At 39.9% G+C, this 16,898-nt stretch overlaps 2 protein-coding genes across 9 annotated transcripts in view; both read right to left on the bottom strand.

The window, feature by feature from the left end:
- LOC144040240 (uncharacterized) overlaps positions 1-5,251 on the bottom strand; it is a 61,770-nt gene extending 56,519 nt beyond the window's left edge. For all 7 annotated transcript variants that reach the window (XM_077554261.1, XM_077554262.1, XM_077554265.1 and 4 more), the window contains exon 1: positions 5,140-5,251. The gene's annotated coding sequence lies outside the window, so the exon portion shown is untranslated. The remainder of the gene's footprint in view (positions 1-5,139) is intronic.
- Positions 5,252-6,818: 1,567 nt separating this feature from the next.
- Positions 6,819-16,898, bottom strand: part of kcnh2b (potassium voltage-gated channel, subfamily H (eag-related), member 2b) — a 169,605-nt gene continuing 159,525 nt past the window's right edge. For both annotated transcript variants that reach the window (XM_077554229.1, XM_077554230.1), the window contains 5 exons: positions 16,748-16,892; positions 16,480-16,669; positions 16,173-16,278; positions 15,978-16,067; positions 6,819-13,829 (listed from right to left, as the gene is read on the bottom strand). In XM_077554229.1, the coding sequence (XP_077410355.1) occupies positions 13,398-13,829; positions 15,978-16,067; positions 16,173-16,278; positions 16,480-16,669; positions 16,748-16,892 (963 nt within the window). In that variant the 3' untranslated portion in view covers positions 6,819-13,397. The remainder of the gene's footprint in view (positions 13,830-15,977; positions 16,068-16,172; positions 16,279-16,479; positions 16,670-16,747; positions 16,893-16,898) is intronic.

Below are 16,898 nucleotides of genomic sequence, written 5' to 3'. Positions count from 1 at the left end.
TTTTAAAAATAAATGGATCTATCATCGGCCATATGATTCTTCAAAATGGCCGATGCCGATATTTGTCAAAATGCTGAATGTCGGCGCCGATAATCGGTCCATCCCTAATTTTTAATCCACCTCAAGGGGCGGCCATTTTGCCACTTGCCGTCAACTGAAAATGACATCACCGTTGCTCAGAGCTTATGTAATGACCAATCACGGCCCAGCTTCGGAAAACAGGTGAGCCATGATTGGTCAGTTGAGCCCTGAGCAACAGCGATGTCACTTTCAGTCCACAGCAAGTGCCCCCTGAGGTGGATACAAATAGGTGGAGTTTGTTGCTTAACTTGCATTCCACAAACGTTCTATTGTTATTTATGGCGCCATTGCTGTCCATGAACAAAATGTCATTTTGTTTCATGTGAATTTTCCAAATTCCAAACAAATGGAAGAGAACCATACTGACAGGTAGACTTGTCCAGCCCCTCCCCTCCCGATTGTCTCCTCCCTCCCCTTGGAAAGGGACACGCCGTGATGAATGAATTGCCTGTATGACCACAATGGTTTCAGCTCAACACATTTACACACAGTATCTCTTTGGGAACTATGCCCTATTGTTGCTTGGCCGGGCTTAACACATTGCACCGGAATGCATCGCAGCGCAAACGAGACACACACACACACACACCCCGAGGTCAGACTCATTCCAAAACAAACACAAAGCAGAAACATGAAAATACCGGCGTACTTATTTGGCAAGAACTTATATCCTGTTTAGCCAAGAGAATAAAGTATGGGCTCTCTTACTTTAGCACTAAAATAAATTAGAGATACACCGATATGTTTTTTTCAGGGCAGATACAGATTATCGGCCGATAACCGAAAGTTGGTGTCAAAATTTTTAATCATAAAATAATAATAAAAACTCCAGCACTTGACTGCTTAAATGCCTTCAAGGACATGTTTATAAAACGGCTTTTGTGATTTGCAACATGTTAAAGGTTTTTTGTTTGCCATCAGCTTTTGCACCAACTATAATGTGGCTTCCGCACACCAACTCCCATATCGCCGCTAATTCGCGGGCTAACCGTTCACCCACACGCGAACGCCGGGATAACTCCCAAATAACCGCTAAAAAAACGGCTATTAAGTTAGCCCGTGAGCTAACCTAATAGCCGTTAATTTGCAACCTAGCCAGTTAGCTCGCGGGCTAACCATTCACCCGCACGCCAACCCCCAAATAGCTGCTAATTTGCGAGCTGTGAGCTCTCGGGCTAACCGTTCACCCACACGCTAACCCCGGGATAACTCTCAAATAACCGCTAAAAAAACGGCTATTAAGTTAGCCCGTGAGCTAACCTAATAACTGTTAATTTGCAACCTAGCCGGTTAGCTCGCGGGATAACCATTCACCCACACGCCAACCCCCAAATAGCTGCTAATTTGCGAGCTGTGAGCTCTCGGGCTAACCGTTCACCACGCTAACCCCGGGATAACTCCCAAATAACCGCAAAAAAAAACGGCTATTAAGTTAGCCCGTGAGCTAACCGAATAGCCGTTAATTTGCAACCTAGCCGGTTAGCTTGTGGGCTAATAGCCGCTAATTTGTGAGCTAACTGTTAGCTCGCAGGCTAATAGCCGCTAATTTGCGAGCTAACTGTTAGCTCGCAGGCTAACCATTCACCTGTATGCAAACTCCCAAATAGCTGCTAAACCGCGAGCTGTGAGCTCGCCGGCTAACTGTTCACCCACACGCTAACCCTGGGATAACTCCCAAATAGCCGCTAACCAACGGCTATTAGGTTAGCCCGCAAGCTAACCTAATAGCCGTTAATTTGGGAGCTCCAGTTCTAGTTCTGAACTCAACCGATACAACTCTTGAATTTCCACTCGAAACGCGTGAAGATGACGCGCCATCAAATTGAGTCCCTCCATCAACCTTTCCATGCCCCTGATTGCCAAGTGACCCCAGCTCTCGTACCAAACCCGGCAGGGCAGATAACAGCGGCCAAGCCCGGTTGCTGACACTCGGTTCCAGCTGCTGCTGCTGCTGCTGTTGTTGTGACTGCGGATTACAGGCAACAACATCCCACTCCTCTTGGCCGTCCATCCCTCCATCATTTCATTCAGTCAATCTGCCGCTGTCACGCAATCTCAGAGTTCAAACATTCATCTTCAACACACACGCCGGGTTGTTTGCAAATATTAAACACACACACGCAGCGCGACACGGTCAGACACATCTGTGTTTTGAGCTGCCTTTGAGATAATGCGCTGTAAAAACCCAAATCCTATTTTCAATGGACGATTACAGATTTCATTAGAATGGTGGCGAAACTAGTACTTTTTTCTTTCCACATGTAAATTGACTTAAATGGTGAAATGCTTTCTTAACTCATTCACTGCCATTGACGGCTATAGACGTAAAAAGTTCATTTAAACTATTTATATTAGTTACATTTTTAGAGAGGATATAAAAACCTAAAAAAAAATTGTACATTTTGAACAGATATATCATTTGTAATTAATCATGACTTAATTATTGAAGTCATGCGATTAATTACAATTAAAAAAATAATCACCTGACGCGATAAAAAAAAAGAAGAAAAGATTGTTAAAAATTAGGGTCGTCAGGCGATTATTTTTTTTTTAAATTGTAATTAATTGCATGACTTTCACTAGTTAACTCACGAATAATCACAAATTTGATATCTGTTCTAAATGTAAAAATCCCCCCCCCCCCCTAGGTTTTCATACTTTGGTTAACAAAAGTGGGAAAAAAAAGTTAAACTAATAGAAACGGTTCAAATAAAATGTTGACGTCTATAGCTGTCAATGGCAGTGAATGAGTTAAACAAAAAAAATGGTGGAATGCTGGAAGGTCTGTTCTTTGATCCACTTTGATATTCAAATTCCCCGTAGTGTTTGGAAGCGCTGTTTTACACGTAACAAAATAAGTTGTTCGGAAATATGTTCACAGCTGGTCATAACGTGGGAAGCAACAAAGCCATTACCAGGGTTTGTGAATTGGTAAAAACACATAAATTATGAATAATGCATATTAGAGTCGGCGATACCCATTAGTAATCCAATCTAAAGTCAATAAACTGACTGGAAAAACAAAGTCATTGAATCAATCAAAGAAATCTTTTTTTTTTTCAAGCCTACTTTTAAAAGTATTCCTGAGTGCCTACTCTCTATTTTTAGACATTTAGGTTTATGCATTTGTGCACTCAGAATTTTCAAATAAAACATTTTTTGGGTAAAAAAAAAAAAACTAATAAAAAAAGTTTTCCTTTAATCTGATTTTTTTTTTTATGTCACAACAAAGAAAAACTTAAATCACAAACTACAAAAGAGAAAACTAATAGCCACATTGGAAAAAATAGAGAGCTTGCATGTCTTCCATTTTAGATACATAATGTTAATATCCATAAACTAATTTGACTGGAAAAGCTGTAATGAACTTTTTGATCATTTTCAGAGTCATCGGCACCTCAGAATTTTGGGGTCTGCGGGCGAAGCGTGAACGTTTTTAGACCATTTTACGGGGTTCAGGACTTTAGATCAGTCCCACCTCCGATTCCCAACTCTGTAATCTGACACCGACAGTGGAGGATTGACGAGTAATCTGGATCCGATTCAATCAAATCGCCTCATTTGTAAATCATGATCCCATGAGTTAATCTATATAAAAGTTACCCAAATGAGCCAACTTCTTGAAAACATGCTCCAAGACAGGTTGGAACTACAGAGTGCAATTCCTGTACAAATTGCAAGTGAATGTTGAAGAACTCCACCACCACTTAGACCTTCTTTTGGCGAGTCTACTTTTTGTGACCATATTTCACAATGTGCAGGGGGGCGCGGCAGGAATGCCCAACTCCAAACTCAAATATGCTAAACTAGACCTTGCCTCAGCACGAGAATGAAGATGCTCCTGCTTTTACACTGAACAGTCTACTTTCTGTCTTTAAAAAAATAATAATAATAATTACGCCAAGCACACTGACGCTCGTCTACTAAAATAGGGAACTTGGAGTTGGAAATGTGTACAAAATCAATTAATATGGTGATTTTGTACTTTCCAAGATATCGTGAGAGAGGTGAACCGCTTAAAATCTTTTTTTAAATTTAAGTCTTCCCTAATTTTATTTTATTTTTTTTACAATATATTGTATAAGCCGCCATTAGTCCAAACAGCATTCTGATTAATATTGCACTTGTGGACTACGAATTAATCAGCAAAATCCACCAATTTTATCCATATCAGCGGGCCTTTTGTCACTTGCTGTCGACTGAAAATGACATCACTCAGGTGACAACCAATCACGGCTCCACTTCAGAAAACAGGTGCGCTGCGATTGGTCGTTACGAGAGCAACTGTGATGGCAGGAAAATGGCCGCCACCTGAGTTGGATAAAATCGAGTGGACTGTTCTGAATGAGACTAAAATGTAAAGATGACGATTTGACTTTGTTGAATATCTCATTAACTTGAATGTGTCGTTGAGGGGAAAACATAGTCTTATGAGTGTGGAAAATCGGATGACTTGAATGTAGTGAATGAATGGAGAAGTTGGAAGTGGTTTGAACGACGAAAACGGCAGTAAGACGAAAACTATGAGACAATAAGGTTTTTTGGGGTGGACTAGTAAAAACAAAAACAAAAAAACTTCACATTTAACCAACTGTTCCCGGAGACAACAAACGAATGATCTACCAGTGACCGCATGACACTTCCAACTCGCTTGCGTAACTTGCTTGGAAGCTCGCCGCCACACTAGCTCCTCAACATCGCATGTACTTGATCCACTTGCCAGTTATGCAAATGCATGTGAAGTGTCGAGTTTGTGTTGACGGGGAGTAGAGACAGTCTGACAGACGAGAATATAAAGCGTGTGCAGCTTCTAATTACCAGCAAGGGCGCGGACATTCCAACTGCGCACTCAAACAGAAAGTACAGCTTTCCGACCAGCACCTGAACGCACCATTCTCCTGCACACACCGTAATGTGAGCTCACTCATCCAAAAATCACCGTCGTGTCACTGCTACCGACTCCAGCGACCCACCGACAAACTTTATACGTAACGCTAACCCTGCGCATTTTTTCATAACGCAGACACAGCAAAACAGTCATATTTCATCTTGACTCACCGTTTGTTGTCTGCTTTTTGGCAGTTTGTCGGGAGACTCCGAGCGTCGCTGTCACCGCCACAGTCCGCCCACTGGAGAAAGCACTGCCCTGGCCGCAGACGAACCTGCTCGCCCATGTAGAGCCTCGCAGCCAATCGTATCCTTGGAATTTGAGTGACTTGTTTTGTAGCCAATCAAATTAATCTTTTTGTGCACATGACAAAGCGTTGGACCAATCAAACGCTGAGCAGATTCCTCGTCGTCAACAAATGGACTTTTGACAGACACATGGCGCTTTCAATGGAAAAGTTCGACTCCTTTTACGGTCGCCGGGATAGCAGGCAGAGGATCCGGGCAACGGGGCAAGCAACACCCCAAATGTCACTGCGGCTAAAGGGTGAAGGCATAATCCCATTTTGAAATCCATTCGGCTGTTTTATTTTAACACGATTTTCTCTTGGATATAAATAAATAAATTGAGTGAAGGGGATTAGCAGTAGAGGAGGCTCCTATGTCTCATATGACAAGTTGAACTATAGTGACCCCTTGTGACCGAAATGGCGAAGACTCGTTGTTGGCAAAAGGTATCTTGACGTGTGACCTCATTAGCTCTTCCTTGTTAATCAGTTAGTGACGTCATCGTGTAGTCAACCCCGCACGAGGAAGCGCTTCTATTTGTGTTTCTTGACAAAACATGGCTTAAATGTGTGATGTTTGATTACATTTTAGTCTTATTCTCGGTTACTGTAGTATGTGTGATGTGTCAGTCGAAAAGAAGATGTTTTGTGCTCGTGTTTGGAGACGAAAGATGATGATGATAGACATTCAGTCAGACATAGTTAACATGATCATTGAGGGTTATAATTGACTTTTGGCCAATATAATAAAGACAATACTGTGGCATTGTTTTTATATTGGATCATTTTTTTATATTGTCATTTTCATTTAGACACATGTAGAAAGAACTATGAAACTTTTTTTTTTTAAAGCAAAATAATAATAACTAGACTAAGCGTAATTTCTGCAGAAATTGTGCGGGAATGCTGGAAGCTGAATGCTAATAGCCGAATGCTAAGCTTGATGCTTATGAAGGAAATTGAAAGATAAATTATGTGAAAATTAAATATTTATAGTTGTAGTTAAAAGACACAATTAAAAAAATAATGGCCATGGAAACATTTACAATCTACAGGCGGAGGAGGGATTCGAACCTGTGACTTCTTGATAACTGGACAGTGCTTCACCAAACGCGCCACTAATTAGTTTCAGAAGTGGGCGTGGAAAGTAGGACGTTCAATGCCAGTTTCATTGAAAATGAATGGGGGAAAGTTTATGTTTAACGTTAAATTGCACCAATACTGCAAGTATTGTGAAATCAGACGATATATTTCCAGGAAGGCGTGAATTTTTGAAGCAAGTTGAAATTTGAACGGTGTAAATCGAATGTAATATGAAGGAGTTTTTGCACATCAAAATTTTCAATGAAAATGAATGGGGGGTAAAAAAAAAAAGTTGATATTAAATATTAAATTATGCCACGGAAAAAAAGTGTGGAGAATAAAATGCTATAATAAGTACAATAAAAAAATTACAATACATAAAATGGATGTTTTCCTCCAAAATTGATGTAATTGTTATCATTTATAAATCTGAATAATTATTCCGCACAAACTCAACAATGTTGTTTTCAAAGCTGTTTATTGAAATACATATTTTTGAAATTTTATAAACTTCAACCGTTGATAATGCTATCACACAATCAGAACCTGGAGCTGCACCATTTCCCCCCTCAAAATATGATATGAAATAAAAATGAACTTCTCCATAAGTGACTCGATAGTTGAATTCAATATCGGGACTGCAATCAGAAACAGATTATAAAGTTGTTGTTGTTGTTGTTTTTCCTGAACATCACACAACTCTTTAAAGTTTCAATGGAATTCTATGGGAAAACACAGCATACAGCATATGTGTGGAAAACTGCACTCAGGTGTGTTAACAATAGACATTCCAAGAGTTTAAGCCTTTAACTGGGTTCGAAGAGGGTTTGCGATTAATTAAGGCGCACTTCATTTAGCTTCCTATTACGGGCCGTCCTAAATCAAGTGTGCCTTAAACTTGGGAGACACTTTTCCGTCCAGGACGGCCACACATGCATCACTCCATGACAGCAGTTGCAAATACAGTAGTCGGGATCCCTTTTCTCCTCCCCATAACCTGCGTATTGTATAATATAAATATGACTCTCCCGTCATTTGGAAGATTCCCGGGATCCGCTTTAAATACAGTTTTGCAAGCATGACAGCAGAAGTCGTCTCATTTCTTCAAGATTTTCAGTGCAGCATGCAAGAAAAAATGTGCACGATCTTCAAAGTCTTTCGCTTGGTCGTCTTCTGCTTTACCCACTTTTTTTTTTTTTTTTTTTTTTTTTTTTAAATAGGGCGGGCACGTTTTCTCATAAGAAATGACTTTTTTTTTTCACAATATCCTCTATAGTGTTCTGCATTTCAAAGCATGCCAAAGAAATGTTTCCGTTTCTGCATAGTGCTGGCTATACGAGTGCCAAAGTTTTTGATAGCTTTACAAGAAGTACAAGTCGGTATGTACAGACCAAGAGTGACGCGAGTCGATCCAGTTTTTGTGTAAACCTCGAGTGCTCCGAAATATCTACAAATACGAGTCTGTTGGAACTCATATAAAAAAAAAGTTGAATAGAGCTGGAAAATGCTCAAAAGTATGGAAGAGCTAGCAAGCGATTTTTTTTTTTTTTGTGGACTCCTAATCATCCTTCATTTCAACACCTTCCCATCTCATGCACTAATAACACTTCCCATTTTGGTGCAATTCTTCTTTTTCAAAATTGTACCCCATAGCGGTTTAAGATGCAGTATGCATTACATCATGTATTCTCTAGCGTTGAATATTATGCTTTACAAGGTCAAATAAGATAACAACCACATTCTACATTTGAGGTCATAGTTCTTGAATGTGAAGTTACAGTTCAGGCCACTAGGTGACTTATTGTACTCAAAACAAGCAAACAAAAAAAAAAAAAATACACTCGCTACAGTACATGAGATGGCAAGGAGAGCCAAACTAATGTAAAAAAAATAATAATAAAAAAAATAAAAGTACAGTTTAAGTTATTAGTTGCAAGCCTCACTGACACACAATACATAACTGTACATAGAAATGATTTGGAATATAACAAAACATTTCTGTGCATCTTTTGAACGCGTGTAGGCAAATTGCACATCATGAAATGAAAAGCAGCATCAAAGCCACTCAAATGACGCGACCTTTTCATTAATATTATCTGAATGAAGCAGCAAAAATCCATACGTTTTTATCCGTGTCAGTGGGGCGGCCATTTTGTCACTTGCTGGCCACTAAAAATGAGGGCTCAGCTAACGACCAATCACGGTTCAGCCTGCGGACATCACATGACCCAACTGAGAAAACAGGTGAGCCGTGATTGGTCGTTAGTTGAGCCCTGAGCACGTGTAATGTCGACGGCAAGTGACAAAATGGCCGCCCCTGAGATGGTTAAAAACAGGTGGATTTTACTTCTTTATTAATATTCCACAAACGCAGTATTAATCAGAATAGAGTGTTTCGACTAGTAAAATATTATTGTAAAGAACATTTTTTAGTTGATTTCACCTTTAATTGTAATTTATACAATTTCCGAGCTATAATATCTGAAAAAGGGAACTATTTGGGCCACACTAAAAAAATCCTCTATTGTTCCATTGTGATGATATCAACCAGTTTTATTCTTGGAATAAAAAAAAAAAAAAATCTTTTGTAATCTGCACAGGCAAATTTTGGTAATCACTTAAGGGAAATTGTGAACCTTGAAAATGTGGATAATTAAAGTGGATTAAAAATCGGTTTACTTTCCTCACTGACTTCATTTAAAGTCTGACCATTTTGTGTTTCTATTTGCGTTCTTCAAAAGTTTTGAATCACATGAAGTAGAGCAAAAAATGTCATCCATCCTCGTTTTGTCACATCACCCACCAATTATATATTCCAATTACGGACACTAATGAGGACAAACTCACAATACAGTGTAATAATCTCTTAGTATGGGAGCTTAATCATCAATAACGTATTCATTTTGGGCTTGCCTGAGTATCGACTAAATGACCTCACGGAACAAAAAAAAAAAAAAACACGAACATCTGGAAGAAACACGATTAGACATTTACAAATCATTAAATAATACACAGACAAAAATAAATACATAAATGATCTCCGACCAGCAAGCAGCGAGATACAATCTTCCAAACGCCGCCTTAAAGGGGAAGTACGCCAGAATTGAAGTCTAAGGTTGTGACACGGCAAAATGTTGACCCGATGTCCGCTCGTGTGTTTATCGGGCGCGGGAAAAAAAATGAACCAAAGGACACATTCCTGAGTGTCTATTAAACATTTGCACGGATTCATCTATAAAGTGCTAAAAAACATGAACGGAAGTGTTGCGGCTGCTACAAATCGGTTTAAAGGACTATTGCACTAAGATTCCTGTTGCGCGATGACTTCATGCACAAAATTTCAGGGAAGACAATTAGAAAAGTCGCATGGAGGAGGGCTTATAAATCTTGATTAAAAAAAATAAATAAATTATTGTGGTGAATTGATGCTAAAAAAGTGTTGTGTCCCTATTATTATTATTATTATCAGTGTTATATTATGTACTATATCTATTATATGTGGTATATAATATACATATACGATACGGTAAATTATATACCGTATATTATATAGTATACGGTATATAATATACATATATGGTATATTATATACTATATAATATACGGAATATTATGTACGGTATATAAATACGGTATATTATACACGGTTTTAGTACTACAAAAGTCTTTCAGTTATGTTGTTAGACTGTCGTGTTTGTTGTGATTTCTTATTTTCTCCACCCTATAGGAAATCAAACCCCACCATGATTATATACCGGCAGAATGTCCGAAATCTGCGTAGCCCCAGTTCAGGCCCGATATTTGACATTTTAAAATATATTTATGAATTATTGTCTTTTTTGGTAACATTAAAGCTATAAACGTTTACAATCTAAGATGGTGCAGAGTACTAGTTGGTCAGAAGTCAATCAATCAATGAGGAGTTCAAATAATGTGAAGGGTGTCCCAAAAGTCACTATACTCTTCCATTTTTTTTTTTTTAGATTTCGGTCTGGGTCTCATTAAGCAGACCGTCAACATTTGATTTGATGACTGCAGTTTTTGTAAGCATAAAACTTTTGCCCGTTGCTCACCGATTGCAAAATTGCTACTCGGCAAATAAGTTTTTCTTTCCCCTCCGACTGCTAACTAACTCATCAGCATCACTTTGCCATTTTCCAGTTAGCCATTCATGTTGTGGAGCATCCTAATCTTTCACACCTGACACCTCTGAATTTAACGAATTGTACTATGACCACAAAGCTTCTCATATTTGCACTGAACCGCAGTCAGGGACAGAAAAACGTCTGGCAGGCAATTTTGAAATTTTGAAAAGCTTGTCTAATGTTATTTAGCGAGGCTTGCTTATAATTTGTTTTTTTAAAAAGCTGCAAAGCTTAAGCTGCCAAACGCTGATGGCCTCACGTCTGTTCAAATGATACCTGAAATGAAACGATTTTTGGGATACCTTGTATAGTTTGCGCTTTGCAACTATAAAAATGAATCATACTGCATATGATCACATTTGTATATATACATTACATTTCTTTTTTTGACTTCATTAAAGAAGCAGCGTTATATGGAGGTAAATATGGTGCAAAAGTGATGTACCTGTAAAAAAAAAAAAAATTGTGGTTGTAGTAAAAAAAAAAAAAAAAAAAGAACCTGTAGAAAAAAATATTAATTTGTATCTGTGAAAGTCGTGATTTGTACGTGTTAAAAAAATACCTGTAAAAGTAAAAAATTGTAACTGCAAAAAAAAATATTGCACCTGTAAAAGTTGTAATTTGTACCTGTAAAAAAAAACTGTAAAAAAAAAATGTGCGTGTAGAAAAAAACAATTGTATCTATAAAAGTCGTGATTTATACCTATAAAAATGACAACTTGTAGTCAAAGAAGTCACCACTAGGAGTCACAAATGTTTTTTCTGTTGCTGTCCAGTCACGTGACCTTTGAACCAAATATCTCACAAGCAGAAATTTCACACCCTGGACGTCCTCTTCTTTCAGAATGTTGCTACTCTGTCTGAAATTTCGGACCTTATGCATATTAATGACAAAAATGTGACATCATTGAGATCAACCCACTGTCGTCCGCTGAACCAATGAGGTTGAGCTTCAGCCCCGCCCCAAATCCTCCAGCGCCCGCCCCCTTCTCAACAAGCACAAATCAGTTTTGCGCCATCTTTAGCGAGATATTTGGCGCAACAGTCACGTGACTGGACAGCAGCAGATACAAATTAACACTTTTTTTTCTACAGGTGCAACTTCTTATTTTACAGGTAAAAATCATGATTTTTACAGGTACATTTTTTTTTTTACATGTATTTCTTTTTTACAGGTAAAAAAAAATATTACAGGTAAAAATCACGACTTTCACAAATACAAATTTAGATTTTTTTTCTGCTGGTGCAATTTTTTTTACAGTAAATTTTTTTTACAGGTATTTTTTTTTTACACAGGTACAGTTTTTAACAGTTAAACACGACTTTTACAAATACAAATTTTGATTATTTTTTTCTACAGGTACACATTTTTTTCTACTGGTGCAATTTCTTAAATTTTTCTACACGGGTATATTTTTTTACAGGTACAAATCACGACTTTTACAGATACAAATTTATATTTTTTATTTTATTTCTACAGGTAATTTTTTTTTTTTACAGTTAAAAAAATCTTTACAGGTTTTATTTTACAGGTACAAATCACAACTTTTACAGATACAAATGTATATATTTTTTCTATAGGTACAATTTTTTTTTTTTACTACAATTACAATTTATTAATTTTTTTTACAGATACAAGTTACTTTTGCACCATATTTCCCTCCATATGTTACGGTCACCCTGTGTGTCCGAGCATCGTCATACTCCCGAGGATTATGTTTTAGGTAAGAATACAAATTCGGAAAAAACATTACGCCGAAGGATTAAAAAGTCTCGGGCAGACTCAGATGACCTTATTTTGAAACTTCATATTAAAGGGATTTTACACGAAAAGCAAAGCTCTAATTCTGAAAATGTACCTTAAAAAGTGAGAACAGCGTCCATCAACAGTGGGCGAAGCTGACGTACTGAAAAAACAAAAATGAAAACACGCGCACACACAAAAAGGAATAAAACATAAAGTGCACTCACTCATCTCTTCTTGCCAGTGTTTGCATATTGTACTGTACATAAAAGAATGGCGCATTCGTCTGGTCGTAAACTGTCTTATTTCCGTAGCTCAGGACTGCTATGTACAATTTATAAGCATTCTGGGTGCTTGAGGTGAAAAAAAAAAATGGACCAGTGAAATCTGAGGTAGCAAATTCAACAATGATAAACGAAAACCCACTGCGGACGTCGACTCTTCTGCCACAACTCAAAAAAAGCTTATCAAGTTTAAAAACCGGGTTTGTGAACATGTTTGGTTCCGCCAATTTTCATGACTCGGCATGCTGAGGGGTTCGTGGGAAAATGTTGACATTGGTTCTGGTAGGGCAGCTGATATGCTCGTCAAGAAAAAAATCATGGCTTTTTTTTTGAACCCACCAGTTCCCACCCCTGAGGTGCAAAACCAGCCAGCCAGTCAAAGTGTGCTCTTGGGGAAATCAGGGGGCGGAGCGTTTTTTTCTCCACCTGTCGGCGCGGGACGTCGGGGGGGGCGAGGAACCGTTAGGCCAGCTAACACTACATTTGGACCAAACCGGTTTGTGAGTTCTTGGAAGCGCCACTGACACATAAGAATCATTGTTTCAGTGCAAGACATGATGGCTACTTGTTTCGTTATTATTCGGTCTTTTTTTTTTTGTCTTTACGTGTCCTCGATAAGTCGTCCAAGACTGGATTCAGCAGTAAAGGGATACTCTTGTAGGATTGCAGTCATTTTGAGAGTAAAGTGATCTTTTTAGGGAGTTTCAATCATGGTTGTCCTTTTGAAAAGCTCTTCATGCGGAACGGGAAGAAACGTGGACGAGGCAAAAACATGATTTGACCCTCTGGGTTGAGACTGAACCGGTTTTTGGTTCCAAAGTTTGAAATGGAGCCAGTAGGATACATCTTCCGCATTCCCTCTCACTGTCGAACCTTCGGTTCTTCCTTAGCTCCCCCCTGGGTCCGAGCTGTGTCTTTGCGGTGTCCGTGAGTCCTGAGGCGTATGTGACTCTTGGAGGGACAACCTCCTTTGGGTTTTGGAATCCTGGGAAAATAGTCCCGTCGCAGCCGTTTGCTCACCACCGACGTCGGTACACAACCCGGAACTAAATTCCAACCCTGTTCTTCTTGAGCTTGAGCTCATCCCAGAAGGTGAACCTGATCCTGCGCCGTTGCCTAAACCGAAGTCTACTGCTGGCTCAGAAATAGTCGCACCTCCGGTTTCCAATCTGATTTCAAGCTCCAAATGCTGCCCTAAGATGTCCAGTCCAGAGGAGGAGCGCTGGTTCTGGCTGGTGTCGATCAAAGGGGAGTCCTGCAGTTCTCGAGATTCGGGAGACGTGGCTGGGAACTCCTCAAAGTCCTGAGAGTCCAAGATCTGGGGGGAAGAGAAACAAGTGTCAGACGGAATCCATCCAACAACCCATCCATCCATTAATCCATTCAACCATCTTTCCAACCATCCGTCCAGCCATCCAACCATCCATTCATCATCCATCCATCTGGCAATCATCCATCTAACCATCATTCTTCCTTCCTTCCATCCATCCATCCATTATTCCAGCCATCTGACCATCCATTCATCATCCAGCCATCTGTCAATCATCCATCCATCCATCCATCCATCCATCCATCATCCATACATTCATCTTTCCAGCCATCGGTCCAGCCATCCAACCATCCATTCATCATCCACCCATCTGTCAATCATCCATCCATCATTCTTCCTTCCATCCATCCACCCATCCGTCATCCATTCATCCATCTTTCCAGCCATCGGTCCAGCTATACAACCATCCATCCATCTGGCAATCATCCATCCAACCATCATTCTTCCTTCCTTCCATCCATCCATCCATTATTCCAGCCATCAGTCAATCATCCATCCATCCATCCATCCATCCAACCATCCATCATCCATACATTCATCTTTCCAGCCATCCATCCAGCCATCCAACCATCCATTATTCATTCATCCATCTTTTCAGCCATCCATCCAGCCATCCAACCATCCATTCATCATCCACCCATCTGTCAATCATCCATCCATCATTCTTCCTTCCATCCATCCACCCATCCGTCATCCTTACATCATCCATTCATCCATCTTTCCAGTCATCAGTCCAGCTATACAACCATCCATCCATCTGGCAATCATCCATCTAACCATCATTCTTCCTTCCTTCCATCCATCCATCCATCCATTATTCCAGCCATCAGTCCATCCATTCATCATCCAGCCATCTGTCAATCATCCATCCATCCATCCACCCATCCATCATCCATACATTCATCTTTCCAGCCATCGGTCCAGCCATCCAACCATCCATTATTCATTCATCCATCTTTTCAACCATCCGTCCAGCCATCCAACCATCCATTCATCATCCACCCATCTGTCAATCATCCATCCATCATTCTTCCTTCCATCCATCCACCCATCCGTCCATCCGTCATCCTTACATCATCCATTCATCCATCTTTCCAGCCATCGGTCCAGCTATACAACCATCCATCCATCTGGCAATCATCCATCTAACCATCATTCTTCCTTCCTTTATTCCTTTATATTATTCCAGCCATCTGACCATCCATTCATCATCCAGCCATCTGTCAATCATCCATCCATCCATCCACCTATCCATCATCCATACATTCATCTTTCCAGCCAACGGTCCAGCCATACAACCATCCATCCATCTGGCAATCATCCATCCAACCATCATCCTTCCTTCCAGCCACCTGACCATCCATTCATCATCCACCCATCTGACAATCATCCATCCATCATTCTTTCTTCCTTCCATCCATCCCTCCATCTGTCATCCTTACATCATCCATTCATTCATCTTTCCAGCCATCGGTCCAACCATCCAACCATCTGGCAATCATCCATCCAAACATCATCCTTCCTTGCATCCATCCATCCATCATTCCATCATCATCCATACATCGCCTATTCATCCATCTTTCCAGCCATCTGACCATCCATCCATATGTCAATCGTCCATTCATCCATCCATCTTGCTTCCTACCTTCCATCCATCCATCCATCTAATTATAGTGGTGCCTTGAGACACGAATGCCGAATTCATTCCGTGACTTGAAACTTTTTTTTCTCAAATCATCATTCCCCATTGAAATGAATGGAAATGGCATTAATCTGTTGCAGCCTCTCCCCAAAAACAACAAATACTTATGTGATGTGCATTTTAATAATGAAAATAGCATTCCTGGAGTGGAATGTAAAGAATTAGAACACTTCTTAGCGGCATCAAGCTTTTGTTGTGCGCAACTTGGCCACTTGGCGGCAGTAAAACACAGTAAGCACCCATACATTATCTGAACCACTTACGCTTAGGCGCTGCAGATGAATTAAGGTTTGAAGTTTTGGCATTAAACAGCTTGATGACGCTTTTTTAAAAAATGTATTCGCTACTTAAAAAAAAAAAAAAAAAGCAAGAATGTGAGTTCAATGTAAATAACAGTAGACTGTTGCATTTTGAGTGTTGGAAATGTTTTCCACCTGTGATAAGGAGGTCAGGCTGTTTGTCTCCAGTTGTGTAACAGGCAGGACCAGTTTCTCTCCTGTTCCTGGATCAGCGCATGGTGAGGCCTGTCATTGAGATAACATTATTACTTTAGAACGTTGACTTTCTTGGCAACATTTTCTTTTGGTCCTGGTCGGGAGACCTGAACGTATACATTGTTCGGTTTCTACCTGAGGCGGCGATGATACAGCACTATAGGCGGGGGGGACCAGAGCCATCTGTCTCTGCAGCAGCTGCATGATCGCTCCGACATCTGCTGACATGCGACTTTCCAATCTGCACACAATATTTAATCGTCAACTGATGTTTAGTTTGGACTGAAAATCCAGTTCAAACCTGTTCTATTTCCTTTTTTTTTTTTTTAAATCATTGCTCTTCTTTTTTTTCCTTTTTTTTCTTTTTTTTTTTGAATTTTTTTGAAATTTATTATTTATTTTATTATTTTTTAAACCTGTTCTCTTTCTAATATGTTGACACCTGTGAAGTTGTTTTTGCATCATGTCCAGGCGTGTGTCCAGCTGGTTGCGCTCCTGCCGGCTCAAGCTGTGCAAAGGTGTGCTAAGGGGCGGGGGGGAGGCCAGGCTGCAGCTGGGAACCTCCTGGTATTGACCACCCCCTCGATTCTCCCCCCAGAAACTGAAGATGTTGGACACACCTGAGAGGGCGCCTGATGATACAAGAGAGGAGAATGCGGAATGATTCGTTTGAAAAAAGAAAGATTAGGTTACGTTCAACGACGTCGTACCCGACAACGCATTGCAGGTGTTGCCCGTCTTGACTTCGCCGTCCCCGTCTGCGTTCTCCGTGAAGTTTTTGTGTGCGGCCAGTCCGTGATGGTTGTCCAACATTGCAGATGACGGAGCAAGGCTGGTTACAACTGACTCTTCTCCCTTTCA

Source organism: Vanacampus margaritifer, chromosome 20, assembly GCF_051991255.1.
Source record: "Vanacampus margaritifer isolate UIUO_Vmar chromosome 20, RoL_Vmar_1.0, whole genome shotgun sequence".
Taxonomy (NCBI): Eukaryota; Metazoa; Chordata; class Actinopteri; order Syngnathiformes; family Syngnathidae; genus Vanacampus; species Vanacampus margaritifer.
The sequence above is the reverse complement of the archived record's forward strand: the minus strand, read 5'-3'. Positions and strand labels throughout refer to the sequence as shown.